General features: G+C 43.5%; 1 protein-coding gene across 1 annotated transcript in view; it reads right to left on the bottom strand.

Annotated features, from left to right (window-relative positions):
- Positions 1 to 938: 938 nt before the first annotated feature.
- Positions 939 to 24,340, bottom strand: part of LOC101165561 (zinc finger SWIM domain-containing protein 6) — a 44,176-nt gene continuing 20,774 nt past the window's right edge. Inside the window, exons 2-14 of the mRNA XM_011478983.4 lie at positions 19,521 to 19,871; positions 18,134 to 18,282; positions 15,786 to 15,936; positions 14,449 to 14,628; positions 14,077 to 14,247; positions 13,824 to 13,970; positions 12,958 to 13,104; positions 12,595 to 12,855; positions 11,430 to 11,565; positions 6,579 to 6,736; positions 6,326 to 6,489; positions 4,474 to 4,555; positions 939 to 4,385 (exon numbers count right to left, since the gene is read on the bottom strand). Of these exons, the coding sequence (XP_011477285.1) occupies positions 3,520 to 4,385; positions 4,474 to 4,555; positions 6,326 to 6,489; positions 6,579 to 6,736; positions 11,430 to 11,565; positions 12,595 to 12,855; positions 12,958 to 13,104; positions 13,824 to 13,970; positions 14,077 to 14,247; positions 14,449 to 14,628; positions 15,786 to 15,936; positions 18,134 to 18,282; positions 19,521 to 19,871 (2,963 nt within the window). The 3' untranslated portion in view covers positions 939 to 3,519. The remainder of the gene's footprint in view (positions 4,386 to 4,473; positions 4,556 to 6,325; positions 6,490 to 6,578; positions 6,737 to 11,429; positions 11,566 to 12,594; positions 12,856 to 12,957; positions 13,105 to 13,823; positions 13,971 to 14,076; positions 14,248 to 14,448; positions 14,629 to 15,785; positions 15,937 to 18,133; positions 18,283 to 19,520; positions 19,872 to 24,340) is intronic.

Raw genomic sequence — 24,340 nt, 5'->3', positions numbered from 1 at the left:
GGAAGTGGGCTAATGCACACACACAGACACACACATCTGAGCTAGTGTGTGCTGGCAGCCATGCACACACACAAGCAGACATCCATCACATAAGAAATGGACAATCCCGTCTTGCATCTGACAGGGAAGTCATGCTTTTTCTGCTAAACCTGACAAATTCTACAATATCTAAGTGGACACCTCTGTAGACAAATGTACCTCATTAACGGAGCCCCACAGATGGACAACACACACACACACACACACTGGTGCGGACTGAGAGCTCGTGCTGCGCTAAGTTGCAGTGTGTATACCGGTGTAGCCGTCTGCGCTTCATTACTGTTCACACACAGACAGTTGCAGTGTTTTTGTGTCAATGTTTAATGAGGGGCTTGGAGTCTGGGGACCTTACTGCTGTCAGGAGCTCCTGTAGTCTGGAGCTACCACCTGTTCCCATTCGCTCCCTAAAGGCTCCAACACACACGCACAAACACACACTCATAGTAAATCACACGCAGACACACCAAGGCATGCAAACAAGAAGCTAACACACACACACAAAAAAAACATGTCTGCACACATACTTGACAAAGTGCATACACTGATTTAGTCATCCTGTGGCACCACTGTCAGGGCCGGATCCATGTAAACAACTTATTGTGGCTGGCTGAGCCTGGCAGACTGACAGAAGCTACAAAGGCCGCTGGGATGTCAATTGATACATTTCAGATTTCCTGTCAGCTCGCCTCAGATGACAGCGTGAAGGCTGCTGCCAGTGGGACTGAATCCCCCCCCCCACTCCCCACTGCCTTACTCTGACACCGCTTCGTGATGGAGATCTGAGGCACCCCGGCCGATCGGCTCTTCCTCCACGCACCCCCGCACGACGGCGTGCCATAATAACCATTGACAGGACAGCCGCCAAGCGGGGAGCTTCGGCACTTCAAAGGACACCCGTGTACATTTCAAAAAACTAACTTTTATTAAAACAAAAGAACAAAACAAAAACGTCAATTATTGACTCATTAACAAGATTATAAAACAGTGATTTAGTTACATAAATAAATTGATATCGGTGTATCAAATCTGAATTTCATAAGCAAGTATACATGGGTCATCGTAATAAATAAAAGAGAGCAGAAGATTTCCTACACAAACAGAAGAATAAAAATAAAAACAGCTAGAAAGACTCAGAGGAAATTGTTTCTGAAGACAAGAGACACTGGACAACGTATCTTTTCCACCAAGCACACATGAGGAATTGCTTTAGTTAAAGCATGAGTTACACAGCCATTCTCTTACTAATTAAGGACACTAAAGCTGGGACCACGGTTGTTTGTCTCTCACCCCTTAAAACGCGTTTGGTTGTTAGATAGATGGATCTTCTGTTTGGTTACTTTAAAGCGTTAAGACAAGGCAAGAGAAAAGGCTGCTTTCATCTTCAATCAACACAAGATAGAAAAGTTGCACAGGAAATAAAAAAGGAAATAAGGGGAAAAAGGCAAGAAGAATAGGGTAGCTGCGCATCGCAGAGGAGACACTGGAAGTTTCGGTGGAATAAAGCAAATGTTTTGTAAAAGCATTGAACCTGCACTTCTTGATCAAGGTTGTTAAATCCTGCTTGTGACTCATTATTTCTGTAAGACTGTAGTCAAGAAATGTCTTTCAGTGAATGAAGCTCTGGACACAAAATGCTCTATTTTTGAGCCAGCTACTCATCCAGTATGAAGCGTGTTTTTTTCAATATGGGATCCCACAGGAAAACCAGGCTACAACAGCTTACATGCGTTAGTGTCTTAAAAAATGCTAGTTAAAAATGAATGCTTTTGTTGTTTTTAAACATTTATCGAGTCGATGAAGGTGTAGCTAGAGAGACCAAAACCTGCATTTCTGACTGGATCCAGCGCCTGAGGGGCGAATGCCTCGTTCGTCCAAAAAACAGAGGCCAGTCTTGTCCTTTTGATATGTTCTGTTTGCAACAAAAAAAAGGGAAGACAGAGGAGAGGAAAAGAGCCAGAGAGGGAAAGAAAGAGCAAATTACAGCGGCTTCAAGTATTTCACATTACATAGAATACTCTGTATAAATTAGTTAACATATACTTTCAGATCCTCCATATTCAGACATATACTATGGCATATATACAGAGTACAATTAATGCTTGCTCATGTTTGTGTCACGTTTGAAGTCTTTCTCGTGTAGACAGTCGTTCATTTGTTTTCCGCCTTTTGTTTTCCTGCGTAGAGAAATCCCTGAGAACGTTCTGGTTACTGGAGGTTCCACACAATGAACTATAACAGTAGAAAGTCAAATTTCCATGATTCACATGCACAGAGGGGAAGTGACACTGGCCCTAGTCTGAAGACACCATGCAATGCATGTTGGGGGGGGGGGGGGGGGGGAGCGAATTTTGAGGAGAGCGCGGAAACGCTTAGTTTCTTATCAACATTAGTCTCAGTAGCGAATCCCCTTTTCAATTAACACTGTCAGCTAACATGGACGATAAATATCACGATAGCACAACTGGGAGCAGGTTCAATGCTGTATCATGAGGTAGTCATCTCCCTCTGGGTAATGTGTTTTAACAAGAAAACTCAGGGATAGCAGTCAAATGTTGGCAGTTAAAAACCACAGCGGTGCTACGGGACTTTAATGAAGCAATAATACTCATTATCTTTGTCTAATGTGTCATCACTGCACACTGTCTTCTGTCTGGAACAGGTTCTCATTATGGAGGAGGCTTAGATCACAATAACAAGAGTTAGCTAAGAGCATGGTGTGGTGGGGATAATGCCTGGAGCCCAGAGAAAGCTAATGGCTGCTCAAGTGCTGCTTGCTAGTATGAAGAAATGCTGATGGCGGCTTTCTGTTAGTGGGAACCCAAGCTGTGTCGAGCCGAGCTAAGCTGTGCAGTGCTGCCCAGAGCCCACCAGCGAGGGTCTGGACATGAGGAGGCGCTCTGTGTGGTTTAAAGCCTTAGTTTCTCTTTGAGGACGCCTAAACGTTTGTTTTTTTCTTCTTGGTTGTTGTTGTTTTTTTTTACCTTTTTTTTTTTTTTACATGAGCTTTATTGTACAAGGGCTTCAGCCGCTCGACAACACCCTAACTCAAATATACACAAAAAAAAGGGAGGAAAGGATGCTAAAAAAAATGTGTTTAAAGGAACTAAAAAGTTCCCCAAAAAAAGCCTTTTCATTTTTTGTCTCGCACACATGTAGAGAAACACACAACATTCACAATGTGACAAATTTCCTCTCTTCTGAAAAATAAAAAACACGTCTGTACACGGAGTAGGAATAATATTAATAATAATAATAATAGTAATACTGTTTATAACAGTAACAACAGCGAGAACAATAATACCGCAGGTGGCTCTGTTGACTTTTTTTCTCATCGCTTCCTTTCTGTTTTTGCTTCATTCTACAAGTCACATCCCTCTTTTTACTCGTCCATTAGTCCAAAGGAAGTTCAAAAGGCAGAATCAAGTAAATAGAAAAGTCCTAAAGTGAGAGTGGAGCGTGCTTTGGAACCAAGCCTTGCTCTCAGCCAAACCTCTCCCTCACGAGCATCATTAGTTTCTTTTTGCCCTTATAGATCTGTTTCAGGTTGTCTATGAACTGGGTGAACTGGATGTGTCCGTCATGAGCCATCATAAACGTCTCCCGGGCCTTTCCCAGGAACTCTATGAACTCGCTGTAGTGCCGCGGGCTGATGTGCGTGAGCCGAGAGTGCGTGGTGTTGATGTACGCCCCAATGGTGGCGTCCAGCAGCTGCCTGAGCGGCGCTTTGTCCAGTGACATCAACTTCCCAGAGTTCCTGCGGCTGTGCAGAGCCGAAACCATGCCGGGCGTGGTCAGCGTGCAACGCCGCAAAATGTCTGAGAGCACAGTGGCGCACTTTACGCTCTTGACCACTAGGGGAATTACAGCGGCTAGCTCGTTCTTGCCCAGGGAGTGGCTGAGCGCACAGGCCCACAGTACGTCATTGATGGCTGGGTGCGTGTCCTGGTTGTAACTCAGGTTCAGATGAGCCATAGCTAATGTGGCCAACTTATACGCTCGCATCGGGTATCCGCGGTGCTCCATGTAGCGTGCAATAGTGAACAGCTGCGTGTAGCTCATTCCTGTGGCTGCTGCATCCAGTACAATCTGGTAGGCTGTCTCGAAGGCAATGTGGTCCTTTTCACAGAGTGTAAGAGCAGAGAGGGCGCAGTTCTGGGGGTCCTTCATGGCACACTGCAGGGCCAGCGTGCGTGCAGATGAAGCCAGGTTCTCCTGCTGGTGGCAGTCCAGGTGGAGGCGGACGATGGTGCTGTTGGACATGACGGTGGTGGCCACAATACTGGTTGCTTCCGTGGGGGTGAAGAGGGTGAACCAGTTTTGCATGATGCTGTCCAGTGCATACACCCCTGCCAGACGCAAATCACGCACATGGAACAGACATGAGTAGAAACGTAGAGAATGAAGATCGGTAGATCTTGGAGAAGAAGGACCTACCAACTTCAGTGGCACATGTGACTAACCAGCGCACCATCTCTCTTCTCCTCCAGTTCAGTGTGGACAGAGTTATTCTCATCACCTGAGGAAGGAAGATGGTGATGGAGGGAAAAAAACAGATGATTACAACAGACAAAAAATAGACACTATAAATGACTAAAAAGGTAATCAAACATGCGTTCATTTGTGGGAGGCTCATGCTCAAGTACCTTTTAATCATTTCTAGTGTCTGTTGTACCAGAACAACCTTAGGGGTGACCAGATAAGGGCTGTCCAACCCTGATCCCCAAGATCTAACACCCCGCTTGGTTTCATACCATCCCTGCTCTTCTGATCACCTGGATTGGGTGTGTTCAGTCCATCAGAACCTGCAATCACCTGATCTAGGCAACCAGCTTGACCACAAGGGTGGCCAGAAAACAGAGTGGTTGATCAACAGGTGGTAGATCTCAAGGACCATTGCTGGATAGCTGTGGTGTAGATTAGATGTCCTCACAGGAAGTCAAAAATTTTAGAAAATCCAAACACCTAACTTTAAATGTTTAATACCTTAAAATAGACTACATTACCATGAGACAAAACACACAAACTGGGACGATTTGCTTATTTTTCCCATCAATCCAAACATTTTCAAAGTAAACCTTAAAATCAAGGGGGGGGGTAATCGTTTTTTTTAAACATAAAAATTAGTAAAATAGCATTTGTCGTAACTTTGTCGTCATTTGCATGAACATTATTAAAAAATCCACATGATGAGTTATTTCAGGAAAAAAAATTTGTAAATACTACCCTTAGCAAAAAGTAGTACACTTGAAGTTCATTTACTAAGTATACTTGAGTATAGCAAGTATAGACCATGTCCCTGTAGCAGTGAAATATACTACCCAAATACTTCTTCAAACTAAATTGAACATTTTAGTTTACAATATTTAGATTGTATATAAAAAGTCAACTTTTTATATACTTTTAGACTAAGTATGCCTGTACTATACTTAAATAATCGACTTTTTGCAAATGATATTTTCTGACAATCATGTTTAATTTTTCTAAAAATAATATTAGGCTACATCTAAAACACACACAAACAAAAAATAATAATCCCATTTTAAATAAATTGATCAAAAGTTGGCATTTAGACTATTCATATAGTTTAACTGTTAATTTTTGTATACACTAACTGCAGATGTATACCAGACCAATTGTCTAATATAAATACATTTGATTGATTTATTTTGGACGACAGACATGAACACATTTTGTGCTATTTTTTGTGAACAAAATGCTTGGAAGTACAGGTCGTTTACTCATCCAGTTGTCTCTGGATGTTGGATTTGTTATACAATAGAATTAAACAGAATTTACAACCTTTAACTGTTTACTTTTATTACAAAGATAATGCTTGAAATGCAGAATAAACATTTTGCTGTCTGTTGATATGCAATAAATATAGATATTATATACAAGTACATGTTATTTTACTCATTTCAGCTGAAACATAAAAGAAATAAATTACTTTTTTCATTGTAATGCTAGTGGTAACTTTTCCTAGTTACTTCTGTTAAAGAGTAATTCAGTCACCAAATAAATTAATTGAGTAACTTTAGATAATTAAAGTATAGTTCCCAACACTGTAATGTTCACAAGGACATTAACAGGCAGTGTAGAACTGGAATAAAAATGTATTTTTTTATCTTTGATAGGTTTTTTTTTAGGGTTTACTGCAGCAAGGACAAAAAAACAAAACAAAAGAATAAGACAGATAGGTTTGCTTTTGCTTTTCTTGATGAAATCCTCTTAGTTGTGAAATTACTCAGAGCCACTTCAAACAGCCCCGTTCTTCAGGTGAAATTACCTGCAGTCCCAGCTCCAGAGAAACTTTGAGAAGAGTGATGTCAGGGAGGCTATCCATTAGAGTGGCAATCTTGAACGCATCCTGTGCCAGTTTGAAAATATGAGACGAGGAGTGAATGTTTTTCTGGATCGACTCCAGGACCGTCTCCAGCTTGCGGCTGTCACCTATAACCGATAGAAGCAGGAACAGTTTAGACGGGGCACAGGCATCTTTTACCCCCTTTTTTTCTGTGCATTTGCAAACGGGAGTGCACCTTTGGCGGCAGTGAGCATGGTGGAGGCCAGCTCACACTGTTGAGACTCTATGTGGCTGAGGGTGAACCAGCGCGGGTAGCGGTTGGGAACTACAGACACAATGTGGTGCGGTCGGGAGAGATCACCAGACGAGGCCGTGGACTCCAACACGGGCAACCTGGAGTCAAACAAGAGGAAAAACAATGAAGCCCGAACTTTACAGTTTTTCAAATATTTCAAATTAAAAGCCCGAGACAGAGCGGCAGCGGGTTCACAAATCATCAGTATCAGAGTAAGTAGCAGACAGAGAAGAATACTATACAGACAGAAAAAGTCCTCATTATGAAAGTGACTTCAAAATGAAAATGACTTCAGCCATCATCGAGGGATTACAGTTACCCAATCCCTGCAATTTACTTTCAACCTAGCAATTCATCATGGAGAAATTGAGGTGTAATTAGTATTTTCTTCACTCTAATTGGTTGTAATGAAGTCGGCGCTGTGCAACACCTGCTTGTGGATGGAGGGGCTTCACTAGTTTCTGTGTCTCATTATAATAAAACTAAGCGGGCCAAGTTCTTCACAAGCATCAAGAGCACAACCCGGTTACCAGTGTGGCCTGCTCATCTCCTATTCTGCTTCACTTTTCTTCCCTCTGCTCCCACCTCACTTTCAAAGGTCTTCTTTCCTTCAGAAGACAGCACAACCTGGCCTTCTCTCAGCCAATCACAAAGCTAATTGAGTCCATGGGGAAATTAGGGAATTCACCTTCCAGCCCTGTATGGCTGGACACACATCAAACAAATACCAACACACATCAGTGAGGAGAGCCAGAGCTCACACGCGCTCACGCGCACGTGCGCGAGCGATCCGATAAGACACACACACGCACCTGCCCTTTTTGAAAACACATCAAAGCCGCACAGTAAAAAGCAATGTGATGCTAAATGCCAGTTTCAATTTCAGAGCCGAATTCATGTGATACCGCTGCCACGTGAGTGAAGCCATGCACAAAAACAGCTTCATCCTTGCTCGGCTTTGCACATGAAGGCATCCACAGGGCTCGGCTCTCAAGAGTGGAGAGAAGGTGAGGGGGGAGAAAAAGAGAAGAAAAAAACGCAGCCGAGACACAGGAAGGTGTGAACATTGACACTCGGTGTAAAATGAAGATGCTTGGAAGCCCTCGCGACAATAAGCGTCATTCCACACACAACTGAAGAGCTGCTAAAAGCTTCTTCCACTCTGGGGCCTTCTGAAAAGATTCCTGGGGTGCAGAAAATAAATAGAAAAAGATGGAGGCCTCATCAGCATTCCTGTCTTTGTTTGGTTTTCACCAGAGAGGCAGAGGCCTCTGCTGAACTGGAGCTGGAGAGGGTCACACCGCTGAAAAGTGGCCACCTTAAAATGCAGGACGGAAAATGTGACTGTCATCCCTCCACAAGAAAGTAACAAAACAAACAGCCAAAATACTCTTTATACAGCCGATGAAACTGTTTCCATTACTAAAGATCAGTATGAATCTAATGTAAAGCAGAAGAGCTTTGGAGAAACAATCAACTTCTTTGTGTGTCAGTGAGGTCAGGCTCTGGTGTCAAATGGCTCCTACAGCACTTCAGCATTTCGTCACACCTGAGGGAGACATCCCCACACCACCAGAGATATGTAAGGGTGACAGAGTGGCTGGAGTCTGCAGAAAACACAGTCCATGCAGAAAAAAACAAACAGATCGACCTTCAAATGACAGCTAAAAACAAACCAAAAAAAACATTCATTTTACCGCAGTGGGATAAACGACATGTGAGGCTCATCCATAGATGTGATCACAAAAATCTTTTCATTTGCAGCAACGACATACAATTGAGGCAATGAGAAAGAGCAGTCCAAAAGGTTTTGTCTAAATCCTGAGGCCCTTTTGGGTTTCTGGTCTGCATCACCATGACTACTGACCCCCTTACCGCCCGCTCTTTTTCCCCGAGTCACTGTAAACACCCTTCACTTTCACAATTCATCAAGCACACATCTATCAGGTGGGAGACACGTCCGGTGGAGGGCCTCACTTCTTTACACAAACTCCTTCAGGGTGAAATCTTCAAGATGGGTCAAGGCATTCATGAGCACAGAGGTAAAACGCGTCTCAATGATCAACTTTTCTGATAGCGTTTAAAGCTGCATGTGTGGGAGTGTGGACAAACCAGAATTTGGTCTTCATTTCTAAATTTTTTAAGATTTATTTTTTACTCCTTTACACAGAAAAACACCACTTTTGAAGCTTTATATTGTAATTCAGATGAGATTTTAAGTTCAATAAAATAAACATTTTTTGCAAAGCACTGCACTGCAGTTCTTGCATTAAACTGTTATATATTAATAAGGTCTTAATTTGATAGTCAAAATATTTCTCTCAGAAATTAAAGCAAGAACTTATGCTAAGACATCAAATACCTTTGAATGTCACGGCTACATTCTATGACCTTGCTCATCCTTCGTCGGGATTTGATGATGCTTATTCAAATTTTATTGGAACATGCAGAGAATTAAAGGTTAGAGATTACAGCCAGGATCTAAAATTGTCAACTGCTGGAGATTTGCATCTTTACAAATCCTCCCAGGGTAGCAGGTAGCTGGGATTTGTCCCTTAAGCTTTCAAAAAGCTGAGACCATGGCTGATAAGCCCAAGAAAAGGTGTGTTCCAATAAAGTGCAGCTTTTCTTTCCCGAGTCTCTGGAGTTTTTGAGCTTTTTAGGCTGCAGGGAAAGTCTGGGCTGCGCACAAACTAGTGGGCAGTTCCTCTGCTTCTTGCATTGGCAGAAGCGCTTACATGACATATGCTGCTCTCACAAACAGCAATTAGCCTCATTCAAAGTGTGCAGAAACACACTTATTAGCTGCTTTTGGGCTGGATTTGCATGCTGATGAGAAACTAGTTTAAGAGCACATATGAAAAGAAGGAGAGAAATTTAAAAAAAAAGCGGGGGAAAAACAAATGTGTTTGTGGGTAACATGTAGACTTTCCATCTCCCCTTTTATCAATGATAGTGCTGTAATAGGCCCATTAAAAAAAAAAAAACCCTGGTTACTTTACCTCCCCCCTTTAGATTTAACTGCCTGCCCTCCCGTGGGAGAAAGAAGGTATATGCTATCACATTATACTACGCTACATTACACACATTCATTTTGTGCTGAGTAGACACCCCCGGTTCCCAGGAGCACCCATAAGTGGCCATATTATTCTAAATCTCTAGTTTCACACCAGAGAAGTGAGAGTGGAGGGGGTGAAGGGAAGTGGCAAGGACGGGGGGGTGACTCAGGGAAACCTGGTTTGGGACTTTTAAACACACTGCAGCTGAATGTGCTGAACCTAGAAGCCACGCTGACAGAAACGAGCCATCTCGTTTTAGTTTTGTAAGCATTTTGTTGTTTCCTGTTGCCTAAAACTGCAGGAAGGTTTTAGAGATGAAATGTGTTTGCTGCCCTTTTTGTGTCCCGTTTTTTGGTTTGTTTTTGCCAGTTCTGCAGCACAGGAACTCACAGGCTCGGCTTGATAACAACACAACAACCGTCCTCTTCCCTCTCTGTCTTGGCACACACACACACATGTGTGTGTCTCCCATTCCTCCTCATTACAGCTGTGCTAATTACACCCTCATTAATGTAATTAATATTCACTGAACCAGCTCCCACAAGTCAAAACATCAAAACACAGCAGGGCGGACTGATTAACACGCATATGCACGTGCGTGTCGTCCACTGATGGATCCGACGCAGGAGCTTAATATAAAGATCACACAGACAACTTGTAAGCTCACAAGCCCGCCTTTGCACAAATACTTATTGTAGAGTTGGATGATCATCCAGGAAGTCCTAAAAACGTTTTTTTTTTTTTTTTGTCTTTTAAGACCCATAGACCCATACCGGGACTGTGGGCTTGTGGGTCGTGTAGAGATCCGGTTGCATCTTAAAGGGAGCACAGATGTTTCTTGCAGTTCCTTTATGGCGTGTGCGGCCGTAAAAATGGAAGGTACCATTGTCGTGAGTTGTAAATAAATCGTGAAGTATTTGTAGGGATAATGTAAGTTAAACACACTTTGACGTACGGGTGTGCTGTCGTATGCTGCCCTTACTCGCTCGATTCATTAGTAAGTAACTCCAGTCATTAGTGCACTGGCTCCTTACTAATCACACACTAATGCTGCAGGCACAATGTGTGCAGGTTATACATAAGTGCATGTAGGACAGCCATCAGATATTTACAAAAACTACGCTTTGATTGTCAAATTTCCTCATTTCTGATACTACGTACACAACGGGCATGCGAAGCGCGTTTAAGAACGCGCTAAACGCAGGTTCCTGAACGCTCTTTTAGCATACGGTGTTCACACTGGGCTGTTGCAACCCAATACTAGTGCATGTACCTCCAGTTGGAAGAGGCTAGTTGCAAAATGTTGAGGCGGTGTAAATCTCATAAATCTTGCTCCAGGCTTTTTCTTTTCACAGCTCTATTTTAATATTGTCTTTCAAGTTCAATTTTCCAATGGTTGGTGCTTCAGTGTTTTGAAAGGAACGCTACCAATTTGTCACCCCTGATTTCAAGGCCCTGATTGGTAAAAAATTCAGCTGGTTTAACTTATAATCATTGGAAGTGATCGCTTGATCACAGGTTGCCGAGGCCGGCGTGAACATAGCATAGCAGTCAGTCTATAACCTGACGCCTGCCGCATGTCTTCTGTAGAGAAAAAAATGCATGACATTTTCGCTTTACTGGCTCACCAAACCTTGATGTTTTGTGCGGGCCACCTGTGTGCCCCATTTTCTGACTGCAGACAGCCTGTATCCACCCATAAGGACAATTCTGTCTAAGGTGGAGAACTCACCGCATGGCTCTCAGTGCAATTTTGTACGCCAGTTCAGCGTCGTGAGGTAGGAGAGAGGTGAAGAGATAGCGGGCGAAGGTGTGCATGGGAACACTCTCTCTGTGGACAATCTCTCCGAGGCCAGAGTACGGGCCGGCTGTTCAAAATACACACAAAAAAATTGGGTCTGTTAGTGGCAAAGAGGAGGAGGTAGCCCACTAATTGCATATTTTCACTTCTTTGGATGCAGAGTCATGGTTTCCACTTCCCCTCCCTTCCAGGCAAGAAGGAGCAAAGCCACGCGGCATTTAAACAAACTGTGACGTCAAAAAAAAGAAAAGAAACCCATATGGTCGTGTGTGCAGACTTGGCCTCGTGCCCTACTCCCCCTCTTCCTGCCCTCCCCCTCATCCCTGGTGAGTTATTTTAAACCCCAATGGGCCTCTAAGCCACAGACCACATCACACAGTGGCGCGGCTGCAGCCTCCAGGGGCCCACAGAAGCCTCTGTTGCCGGTTGCTCTATTAGCGACGGAGCCAGAGGTGGGTGGTCGTGCCTGGGATGAGGCAGAGCTGGGGTTTGGGTGGGGCCTGGACTTTGACTGGGTTGGGCTTTCAAGGATGTGCTGCCACCACCACCAACCCAATCTTTCTCTTTTCCCCATAACCAAACCTTATTCTGTTCCAGCTCCAGCCCTGCAAATGCATTCACTTCTGTGTGTGTGTGTGTGTGTGTCTGCAGATATGTGTGCTAACACAATACCCCTGGCGTTACAGTGTAAAGAGCTCATTTTGGTCTGGCCCAGGACAGCTCAGCCTCTATTTGCACCACAGAATGAAAGGATAATAAATAGTGAGCTGGAGTCAAATGTGTTTTTCCTCTTTTAGTAGGAGTGTGTAGGCTCTTGGTGTGTAGGTGGTTGAGAAATGATAGGACTAAGGTGTGTCTATGTATATATGCATGTGTGCATCTGTAAATGTGGAGACAGCTGGGAAATCTAGAGAAAATAAAAGGAAAATGGTAAACCAATTTCTCTTATATGACTCACTTCAAGACGGAGAAACAATTTGCATCTCATTCACGCATTCTGTTCACTTATTTGTGGACTGAACAACCATATATTTTTAGGGAAACAGTTTTGAGATACAGTTGACCAGATGAAAAAACAAGGGACTATTTTCCGCACCTTCCAGCAGAAAGACGGCCTGTTTACGGAAGATTTTGACCAAGGAGTCGTCCAGTTCCACTTCCTGCAGCTTGGCCAACAGCTGCTCTTCGTTGCGACACACCTTTTCTTGAGCGTACAGCCCATCAGGCATTACTCTCTGCTGGCCCAAGCCAATCAGAGCCGTCTCCACTGCCAACGCCATGTACGATTCACCGTCCCCTAGCAATCGCTGCACGGGCATTCGTTGGAGGTCTGCTCTGCTCACAACACTGGAACAGTCTGGAAGGGACCAGGAGAGAGCTTGAACAGATAAATAATAGATGGTTCTCATAAGAAAATGCTACTGTAGGGAAACAAATACAGTTATAAACCCCACAGTACCTGAAAGATCTAAACAGATGTTGGCACCTTCATCGCCCACCCGTCCCGACTCTGTCAGGGTGCTGAACAGAGTACCGATGGGATCCAGAGGGTGTCCCACCCAGCCCTCCATGTTGGTTATGGAAGTATGGCCTTTGTGGAGCAATTCTGAAATAATAAAAAGCAAAAATAAACGTTGTGTTTTCAGCTTAAAAATGGGAGGAGTCAAAACAAGCTCAGTGATGCAGAAGGACGGAGTATCGATCATCCCCCATGAAGAAGTTTTATGAAGTCACATTCAAGCTACTTATTTAATAGAAAACACTTAATATGTATTCTTGCTTTGGTTATGGTTTATAGGTGGATGATAGTCAAAGTCTTTAATTAATTCACATTCAGACTCAAAGAGGTGTTTTTGCAACCCTAGATATTCATGTTGGCCACACGTAATACATGCAGCCAAGACGCGCATTGCCCGCACGTATTTTAAGTGCATCCAAGGTTGTATTTTGTTGTTGGCTGTAAAAAATTACAATAACACTTAAAGTTGAAGTCCCATTAGCTTCCACACACCTAGGTCTGTGAAATGTGTTCTACGAATTTGATCCATACCCTGGAAGAGCGGTGAGCTGCAGAAACAGCCACGCTCAGGAACTCTATGGTGGTTTAACCCTAACTGCAACGCTAACCCTAACCTTAGCCCTTCCTCTAGGTCCGTGCTGCTAAGAAAAAATTTCAGGGCTGGCCACACGTATTTCAAAAATTTAAAAAACAAAAAAGTAACAATATCTTTTGTGGAAAAAGGAAAGTTTTAACTTGCATTTAAACGAGATTATTATGGAAAAAAGGCTGAGCTAAGGACAAAACTAATACTAAACTGGTCTCACCTTTTTTGTGCCGTCTAAAGTGCTCCAGCTGCCTCTGCTGCTGCCTTCGTAACGTGTTCACAACAGCAATGGCCAGTCGCAGTGCTTCTCTGGGGTAACCGTGGGAACGCAGGGCATCCACTCGAGCACACGCCGTCGGGACATGTTCTGAGGAGAAGACACCCTCAGTACAGTCCCGTCAAATACCTGACACTCTCAATCAAACTCTAGCGTCTATGGAACCTGTCAGACACCTACACGCATGCAGACTCACCGTGCCATAAAGGCCAGCCACGCGAGTCGAAGAGGGAGCCCTCCTGGTTGTCATGGTAACAGTAGTTGGCATAGAGGTCACTGGCGATAATGTGCTGGAGGTGTCGGTCCTGCCAGTGCAGGTCGCAGGCCTCGATAGCTCGTGTAAAAACAGTCCTGTGGGGACGCATCTCTGCAGAGAAACAGTTTTTTTTTTCAAGAAAGAACATGCAGGAATAGTTTTTTTTTAATGTTTGCTCAATATTTGCAAAGCTTTTTCTTTATTTCTTGTTTTTGAGCCTGTTTTGCACAATCTGAAAACTTTTAGATGACAGAGGATTACTTTCAAGTGTACTTTTGAGAAGCACAAGTGCAAAAGCTGCCCTTGTCTGACCTTGGTTTCCGTGAGCACCCTGAGGCAAGGAGTGGGTGAGGTTGGGCAGCTCATTGCCGTGGTTTCCATCCTCCCACGGGCAGACGTCTACGCTGTTCCATCTGCGCAGCTGGCGCAGCCACGATGACTTCTGCTCCTGCTTACAGTGGGGGTTCAGTACGATGCACATCCACAGGGCACCTGGACGCAGAACGTAAACACTAATTTCGGCTCTAATTCGCACCTGAGAGCGGTGACGTATAAGGCAGAAGTCAAACAAAGTAAGGAAAGAATCTCTGAGGGGGTTTTCTTAGATATGTAACACCAGAGCAGCGTTTCAGCCATCTTATACTGAGAAATTTAACTACCCAACTATCCAGAGGCAACAGTGACTGCACACACATCATTTCTGAGAAAATTGGAACAAAAAGAATATGAAAAGTGGATATGTCTCCAGGGATACAAGCTTGCTCTGGGATTTGACTGCGGGGGATTTGTGCACACTACAGAGAGCTGCTACTGCACGGAAATTTTGGGAGAAAGGAAACGGACAGAGACGAAAGGAGAAGAAGTCGAATGGAGCAAAACAGAGAACAGGGCAGGCGAATGAAATGACAGCGGAGATTATTTGCACAGAGCGAAGACAAGTGAAGGAGGTTGGGCTTTGTGTCTGGAGTAGAAGAAGAAGACAAAAGAGCGGCGCTGAGAGGCAGCATTCACCACACATCAGGGGGACTGATAAGGACTTGGGGAGAAGGGTTTGAAGTGTGGACTTCAAAGAGACTGCACACACACTTCCAAAAGTACGTGGGACTGAAGCAGATGAGATCACTGCGCTGGCCTCGCAAAGTGCAGAACAGGAGCGGAGGGAGGAAAATCATCAACTCAAACAGCAGTAGTCCAGACTAGAGAGGAGCACAACAAAGCCCGGAGACAGCAGGAATGCTGTCTTAGCCAAGGACTCGTTGGTTGCGTGGTTTATGAAGATGTTATTTTGTCACAGGTACAGAAAGTATGTCAAAAAAAAAACGAGACATTATGTCAAATCAAACAAGTATGCTCTCTGTCACATCAACTAAAAATATAATGTTTGAAAGCGCTGGAGAGGTGAGGCGGAATTAAACGCTTTTTTTCATTCCGAAAGGATCTGTGAGGGGTTGAGCTGTCAGCGCACACGCATGACATCGCAGGCTTTCTTGGAGATGAGAGGACAGTACTGGGGGAAAAGAAAAAAAGCGTGCCTTTGTGTCAGAGCCTGATCGTGTACTTGCTAAATCTGTCGGTGCATGTGCGTACTGGGGAAGAGATGTAGTTATATAGGAATGAGTGTTTCTTTTCTTTTCTTTTTTCCCCCTTACCCAGCTCATCCCAGAGCTGCCTGTACTTGTCGGTCATGGTGGTGCCCTGCTGTCTCCACAGCGCCAGCCGAGGGTCCGCCATGAACTGCTCTGTGATCAGCGTCAACATCCTCGCTCCGTTGGAGTCACGCATCTTCAGCATCTCCCTCACCTAGAGGAGCACACAAAAACCCACACAGCTTTTTATTTGATGAAAAATATTTTTGCAATATTCTTTGTTAGTCAGGAAAGACAGTAATATATTCAATAATATATATATACCGTAATATATTAAAAATGGCTAAAACAAACAGAAAGAATTTCCCAAAGCTTCACTACTGATTGTGAAAAAGATGGACACTTTTTTAAATGAAATTGAAATATGTGTTTCTAACTGAGATTGTTAGTGATTACATTAAATTTGTACTGTTTGGGGACGTTAAAACTTTTCAACCTATTAATTCAACTGCAAAATTAAAGTGCAAATATGCCTATTTATGATGAAAAGTAATAATAATAACATCAATTACATGCATATGTGAAAGTATATTAGAGTTTACTAGGGTTTATTAGGGCTGACAATTCCCCCAATTCAGTTCAAACCAAGATTTTTGTTGGGATTTTTGTTCGATTTGTGTCATTATAAAACAACAAAAAACAGAAATTCACAAAAAATCTTTTTTAACCAAATTCACAAAGTAACAATGAAGAAAAGCGCTTCAGTATCATTTAAACAAATCCTGGTGTAATGTAATAAAACAAAAAACTATTATTCTTTTTAAATTTAGCACAACTCCTATCTGACACTTTCAACATAAACATCCTGGTATGTTGTATGGGTGGTACAATTCACCTTTTCCCCACGATTTGGTTCAATGGTGAAACATGTGGTTTGGTTTTAAACTAAGAATTGTGGCATCCCAAATTTACTCATGCAGGAAATAATGCCTGATGAGGTGTGCATCATCAGAAATGAACAAACGATGCTGAAGCCTGAACTATTTCTTTATATCGTTCTTACTTTATTATTTTATTTTCCAACCAAGTCATGACAAATTATCTGAAATAAATTTGATACATCTGTGAATAGATACTTCTTTTTTAGTTTTTGATTTGTTTTGATTACTTGAAATAAAGCCATTCCAAAAGTGAGGCAAGGTTTACGCTACACGGTCATGTCAAAAGACTTGAAAGAAAAAACATGCAATTCACTCAAACCTTTAACTAAATCCAACATTTCTTTCTGAATATTTTGCCTTTGACATTTCTTCTTTGCTGGATTTAATACTTTGATTTCCCCACCTTCTGTTCTCAATCTTTCTGACTTGATAAACAGTTAGAAAAACGCACAAAAAATTCTTAATTTTTATCAGACCACTTCAATTGGCCTTATTTGGAAACTACCTCCTTTTTTTGTTTTTATAAGTAAAAACAATAATTGTTACTAAAAATCAGAAACTGCTGCATTGGTGGCCAAGTTTTTGCCCTCCTCTTCACTCTCTTTCTTCTCACAGGGATTCTTTTCTTTGATACATTTATTGCAAGAGGGACTAGTTTACAGTAAACTACAGTGGTCAGCGCTTTCCTATAGCTGGAATCATAACTGCGCTTGGGTGTGGGGGGGATATATAAAATATTAAACTAAACAGCAACTTCAAAAAAATAAAAGAGCGTTTTTTTCAGTGGAAGGCTGTAAATCTAGAAAACGGTGATTCTTAACTTTGCTGTTCCCAGCAGACGGTCTTACTTGCATCCATGCTTTTATGACTTTGGGGGTTGGTATATATAGGGTGTACACAATGCTTAGTGTCTTAGCTTCAATGTACTATAAGAGGCTGTCACTTTTTTGTGCGTGAGCTGCAAAAATATGAAAACAGGCAACAAAGAACATGAAGCCCAGAGATGTCCTGAAAGCCGGGCCGGCTGGATGATAATGGCCTTGGCGTGAGCTCTTTACATAGCACACTCCACGTTAATGCTGGCCGAGCTGCGCTGCTACATCAGTGAAGCACGCGGATCCTGTGTAATCATTTAAACCTGCCTGCGTGGCGGATCACGGCCTTCCCATTTTGATACCTCTCTTTTCATCTTTGACTCGCTTCTGCTCATGCTTGGAGACAGCCTGGCCTTTAATGTGCGCGCTTTATGTATTTATTCAAGTGTCTTGAGGGAATAAAAGGTAATATGAGTGCATTATACGGACTGAAAAGATACCTATTAAAAGATACCTATTAAAAGCATGCGCTGAAACTACAGGTAAAAGCTAAAAGGGGAACGTGCTTATGGTTGAGCGCTCCTGCAGCCGTGACCAACTGTTGGCAGGTTTTTGAGCTCTTTGTGTGGATGAGTCAGAGCTCCTGGGTTCTGACCTTGCTGAACAGCAGGTTGAGCTGCTTGCCCGAGCCGTGGTATCCTCCCTGGGACAGGAAGAGCTTCACTTGCTCCTGAACCTGCTCCTCGTCCAGGTGCCAGCAGTTTTCATCGTCCACGCTGGCCCCAGCCGTGGGGTCCGGGGCCCCTGTGCATGGAAAGCGCACAAAGCTGCGGATTATGCTTTGGGCTAAATATTTACAGATGAATAGAATAATTAAACATGTACAGTGAACTTTTTTTTTTCTCAGATAAAAAAAAGAAGAAAGAATATAATAATACAAGAGTATAAGAAGTATTATTTCAATAATTATAAAACATCATATAACAGCCAATCTGCTCTGAAAGAATCAAGCAAAGTGACTGTTTAAGCCTTTTGATTGAACTGGGGGGGTTGCTATGCTCCAATGGTCACAACCCAGAGACAAATTTCAAATGAACTACTGCCACTCTGCAGAAACTATGTCCTACAAAATGGCACAGGCTTTTTTGATATTGGCTAAAAACTGCATAATCATAATTAAAAGACCGCTGGGATCGATTTTATAATTGAGCAAAGATGATCGGAGTGGGTCTATAAAAATAATTAAGAGGTCCCAGTTAGCTGACCTTCCTCCTGCTTGCTCTCCACTACAAACTGCAGTAAATGTTCTACAAGCAAGCTGATAACCAATAAATTCCCCCGTTCATGTGTCCAGATGAGTTATTTCATGTCCATTTTTTATTGCTTTCTTTTCTTTTGACGATGGTACTGACATCTCCAAAAGTGCAGTCTGGCTCTGCCTCCTGTGCGCTCCAACTATGGCTCTGGAGTGTGTTCAGAAGTGAGAATGGAGCTGCCACAGACAGCCTCCTGCTGTCCGGTGCATGTGTGGCAGCTCTGGAATATGCCAGAGCCCGACGCTGGGCTTCAGTTTACATTTGCAGAGGTTTTGGTTAAGGGTTTAAGGTTTCTTTGCTCTCAGAAATGTCTGTGCCAGTTTTCATCCTCAGGCAGCTGTTTTTTAGTTGCCCTTTCTCACCTTCATGTCGTCCTTTTCACGAATAGTTCTGCCGTTTTTTATTGCTTCAAACGATTATTGTTGTTTCTTAATAATCTTGCATTTCTTAGATGAATCATTTCTGCTTTTTAAGTCTTCAGCATCAAAGCAGCAAATAAAACATGATATGAACTTTATCTGTTCCACTCTCCTCTGTTTATCACTTTTTAGAAGCAAACACTTGCACAATGTTGATTACAGTCTCTCCTGGACTGTGTGCATCCCATTAATAAGTAACATCGATCCTGCCACATTTTACCTTCATCACACAATCAATAGCTGCACAGAGAAAGGAAGACACGTGATATTTAGGATCCCCACGGCCCCCACACCCTCGATTCCTCACCGTGAACCTGGTTGATCTCCGAGTTCTGCGACAGGATCTCGTCTGCCAGTTTCTGTGCGGTGGGCAGCACCTCAGTGTGGTGGACTGAGATCAGGTACTGGACAAACTTCTGCAGCTGGTCTCTGCTCATTTGGAATAAGGTTTCTGAGATGGGCAGATGCAGCTTGACCTGCTCGGGTTTTCGGACTCTGTAAAGGGAAAGTGCCACTACGTGGGCGCAGTAGAAGATGTCCTTGTTTCCGCATGTGCACGTCACAGCAGTTATCTTGCAGCGGTCAAAGCTGACGCTGACATTGCAGACGAGCTCCGGAGACGTGGCGGGGTCCGTCACCGTTCCACTCAGATGGAAACCTGTAAACAAAAGAGAGAGAAAAAAGTGTTTACTGCCAAAAGATTGACATTTTTTTCCAATTTCATTAAGTCCTTTTCCATTATTGTTGATTGAAACACACTCAGGATGCTGAACATACCCAGTGAGCAAATGGCCATATACCATTTCGTTTTTATCACACGTTATGATCAGCACTGATCTGATTTTGGCCTGTGCGTGAGAAGAGTGAGCCTAATGCAAATCAATCAAGAAGCATGAAACTAATAATCCATAGACGTTGAGATGAGGGAAGCCAGCAGTGAGTGCAGCTGCTCCAGGATGAATTATACAGCCTCTTCTTTGAATATAATGCTTGATCTCAGCCTGACTGCACAATCCGGAGGTGTGGCTAGTCATTATGCAAGGATGAATATGAATGAGTCAGGGCGAGTCCCCGTCCGCAGCTTAAAACACACACTTATGAGCATATGAAAGACGGAGACGCGCGCGCACACACCCCAGCTAAGTGTGAGATCATGATTTATTAACAATGGGAGTGGTTAAGAACGACGGAGAGCGGCTCATGAATTCATTTATGCGCTCCGGAGAGATCTCTGAAATCCATCTGTGCCACGCAAAGACATACATATCGTTAAAGTTTATCAAAGAGCTGAGTGTGCAGATCCCAGTGAAATAAAGCATGTATTAGTGTCTACATCAAAGAGGCTTCTAGGCTACTGTGCTTGGAGAGAGGGGAGGGGCTTGAGCAGAATATTTGATAGGATTAGGGAAATTGGGTTGTACAAAGGTGAATATTAGTCGGGTCAAGGTAAGTTTTTTCCCCCCCCCTTCTTATTTTTCAGAGTGCAGGTGAAAGTAAGTAAAGAAAAAGATCATAAATAGGAAGACAACTACTGTTAGTGAGGGAGTTCTGCTGAGATTGAATGTAGGAGTGAAACGCATAATCGTCTTAATCAATTAATCGATTTTTGGGATAAAGATGTCCTTGATCAGTGTTAGGTCAGTCAATCGGATTGAACTGTTGTTGTTGTTCACCATTCGGCATATCCCATCAGGGGTTGCTACGGCCAATCAGCTTTCACTAATTTGCACAGGTGATTTGGCAGATGGCGATTTTATCCGGACTGGGGACCGGCACAGGAACTAAGGCCCTCTCGTAGCTACATGGTTAGGCAGTAGTGTGAAGGTTTTAGCCCAAGGACGTACACTGGATGATGCTCATGGTGCCCCCAGGGGGTCGAACTCTGGTTTCCCAGTCCTGCACGCAGCCAACTGAACCGCTGAATCAGACCGGATTGTTCTAAACGAACCAATATCGACTTTGAATCCATCAGCAACCGCTAATTATGATACGAATCGAATCCTTGTTAAAATGAATCCTTACACCTCAAGTTTTTCATTATTATTCTGATTATTCTGAGACAGTTTATGGAGAAATAAATAAATTTGATACTTAGAAAGGTCATAAAAACTGCACGGATGCTGCAAACGTGCAAAGACTGTATCAAAGCCTGTGCCCTTTTACAAAACATTATCTGCAGAACTAAAAAGTGTTAGCTGTAAGTGTATCTCACAGGGCAGAACTGCAAAAACATTGCCATGGAGATATGTTTTTTCCATTCTCACAGCCAGCTGGCAGAGGAAAGTACTTGTTCGTTAACAATATCCACACAAAAGGGGTGTGGATCAAATATGGCAGACGCTCGCATCTGCGCTGATCAAAGCCTATACGTCTACAGCTGTGGGAAAAAAGGAGAGGAAGAGGGGGCCACACTGAGACAATCTTAAACGAGACAAAAAGGCTTACATGCTGCAGCTGTTGCAGCACAGAAAGCACACTTGTTTAGCTATGAAATGATATACAAATGAGCAAACAAGCTTTTAATACATGCTGATCGCTTCGGTGTGGGTGTGTATTTGTTAGCATGAGTCAGGCTTGTGTTTCAAGAGTGGCCCCTGGATCAGAAAACAGAACATCAAAAACATGTGGGGCTCGGAGAGCTCAAAGAAAAAGTGGAGCTCTGATGCAAACTGCGGCACGCACACGCGTGCGCGCACAAGCACACGATTCACAGACAGTTGTAAAAGCAGCTGGACTTTCTTCAGCTGGTGTTTGTCTTTCTAAACGGCTAAATTAAAGGAGATGCTTGTACAAATATCAAACATGTGGAGGACGAGAACCTTGCTGATGATTAAAAAAAACAACAACTCTCCCTTCTAGTAGAAAAATGTTGGTTGCTTTTCACTCTGCTCTACTGCATTCTGGGTCTTTCAGCCCCTTTCCATCTCCCTTCACTCTGTCCACACTCCCACAGCTCTTTCACTCTCACTCTCTGACAGATGGGTAGGTAATGAGTTTCGCCTTTCGCCGTCCAATTGTCTGGGCACCAAAAACTGACCTTCGCGCCAAAAATGCCCTTTTAATTTAGCCAAGAGCTGAGTACAGGGATATTACTGTTTAGACACACACACAGTGCTTGCACACGCACACACACACCTCTCCTGGTTGAGTATGAACTCCTTTCAGTGTCCCATGTGCTAGCTATTAAAGATACTGGTTCCCCCTTTCACCCAGTCCAACCAGAACCCCCTCCAGGAGAGGACTTCACAGCCTTTTTCCCGTGCATCTTCAAGAGGCCAGGGTTGGCTTTCAAAGTAACCATGGAGGCCAATTTTAGAATAGGGCCTCAGTGAGGTTGCCCTAGAAACCCCTCCTGACCGCCCTGGTGAAATCACACTTGGCCCCAAGCGCTTTTCGAGCCTGTGGCAGCAGCAGTGTGTGACCGAGTGGGCAAGAGTGAGGGTATGTAAGTATGTATGTATGGATGTGTGGGTTCAAATACCACAAACGCCTGTGGACCACACACAGCCTTCGGAGGACCAGCATCAAAGCATTCCTCCAAATTTCCCTTTGCTGCAGCTTTCGTTGTGAAATTGTAAAGGTGCTCCAGAAGCCAGCATGCACTCATGACCAGATACAACCACTTCTGTCTCCTCAGCAACAAAGGGGGCTTCAGACATAATGGATGTTTCTTATTTGACTGAGCAAAGACACCGACTGAGACCTGCCGCTCCTTCAGTGCATCTGCTGCCATGAGAGGGTTACAATGAGATTAAGCTAAGCAACAAACATATGCCAACATTTACGTTTGAATGGATTAGAAAAATGTAGGTACAAGAGCAGGAAGGTTATTAGATTTACAAACTGATCTGGATCATAACTTCCTGCCACAATAATCTATAACATTGTTTAGTTTGGACAGTGCCCATATGTTCCTTTGGTCTGAATTATTTTAAATGTGACCATTGACTGTATATGGGAACTGGAACGAGTGACCCCTCCTTACAAATAGGAAGTACCTCCTGGTTCCAAGAAGCTAAAATTCTATAGACTTCTATTGAGCGATAAACAGCCATTACTCAGTCATTATAATTGTCAGAATAACCATTTTTGCTCCGATACATTTTTTTAACATGTATTTTTTCTGCAGTGTTTCTGTTGTAATTCAAGTTTTAAACTGGCCTATCAGAGGCCTCAGTACGTTGAATGTTCTCAATGTTTGAGCCTGTTTTCAAATGGTAGGGGTGTGGACTAAGGCTCCGTTCACACTGCAGGGCTTAATGCTCAATTCTGATTTTTTGAAAAAATCCGATTTTTTTTGCAAGACCGTTCACATTTCCTAGTAAATCCGAACTTTTGTGATCTACAGTGTGACCGTGACACGACCCAAACGAGACCCGCATGCGCAGAAAAGTACTCAACAGTGAACGACGTCACTCGTTGTTTGCGGAAGTAGCTAACGTTAACATGGATGTCAACAACAGTGTTGTCAACAGCGGATTACAATCTTACAATCTCATTTTAAGAAGGCATTGGAGCAGGGATCGTCTGTACCCACTGTCGTGTAATGGGGATGTGTATGTGCTGGGCGCGCGTGTGTGTGTATGTGTAAGACAAGAGAGAGAGGAGAAGAAGAGCGCGTGCAGCGAAGTGGGAATGAGGGGGGCAGTGGGGGGCGCATTCATGTTGTGTGTTATGGAAGAAGAACGGTAATAAAGAAGGTTTCCCCCAGAATAAATGCTTTTGACTCTTTATTAACCCGCTTTGGAGAATGTGAGAGCCATAACGGGGAAGAGAACCCTGAAGGAGGATCTGCCTTCGGCCGTGCAGAAGCCGGTCTCACCCGCGCTTCTGACCACGGTCGGAAAGAGGAAAAAAAGTCATCGCAGGAAAGGTTCAACACCACGCTCTGCCATTTCGCTGGAAATCTTTTCAAAACCCGCCCGGTTGCGATAAGAGCCCTCGCGTTTGGCCTGAATAGAGCTGTCACCCCAAATATGAATCCAATCAGTGACTTTGCTTCCCTTCCGCTGACTGGTCTCAGCAGCATCGTCCACCATAGTTGATGTTTACGTTCGCGTTCCCGCCTACTTCAACGCAGAATTATGACGTTTGTTGCGTATCGATGACGTACGATTCGGAATAAAG

The sequence above is a fragment of the Oryzias latipes genome, chromosome 9 (genome assembly GCF_053564925.1).
Source record: "Oryzias latipes strain Hd-rR chromosome 9, Olatipes_Hd-rR_3.1".
Classification (NCBI taxonomy): Eukaryota; Metazoa; Chordata; class Actinopteri; order Beloniformes; family Adrianichthyidae; genus Oryzias; species Oryzias latipes.
Note: the sequence above shows the minus strand (reverse complement) of the source record. Positions and strands in the feature narration are given on the sequence as shown.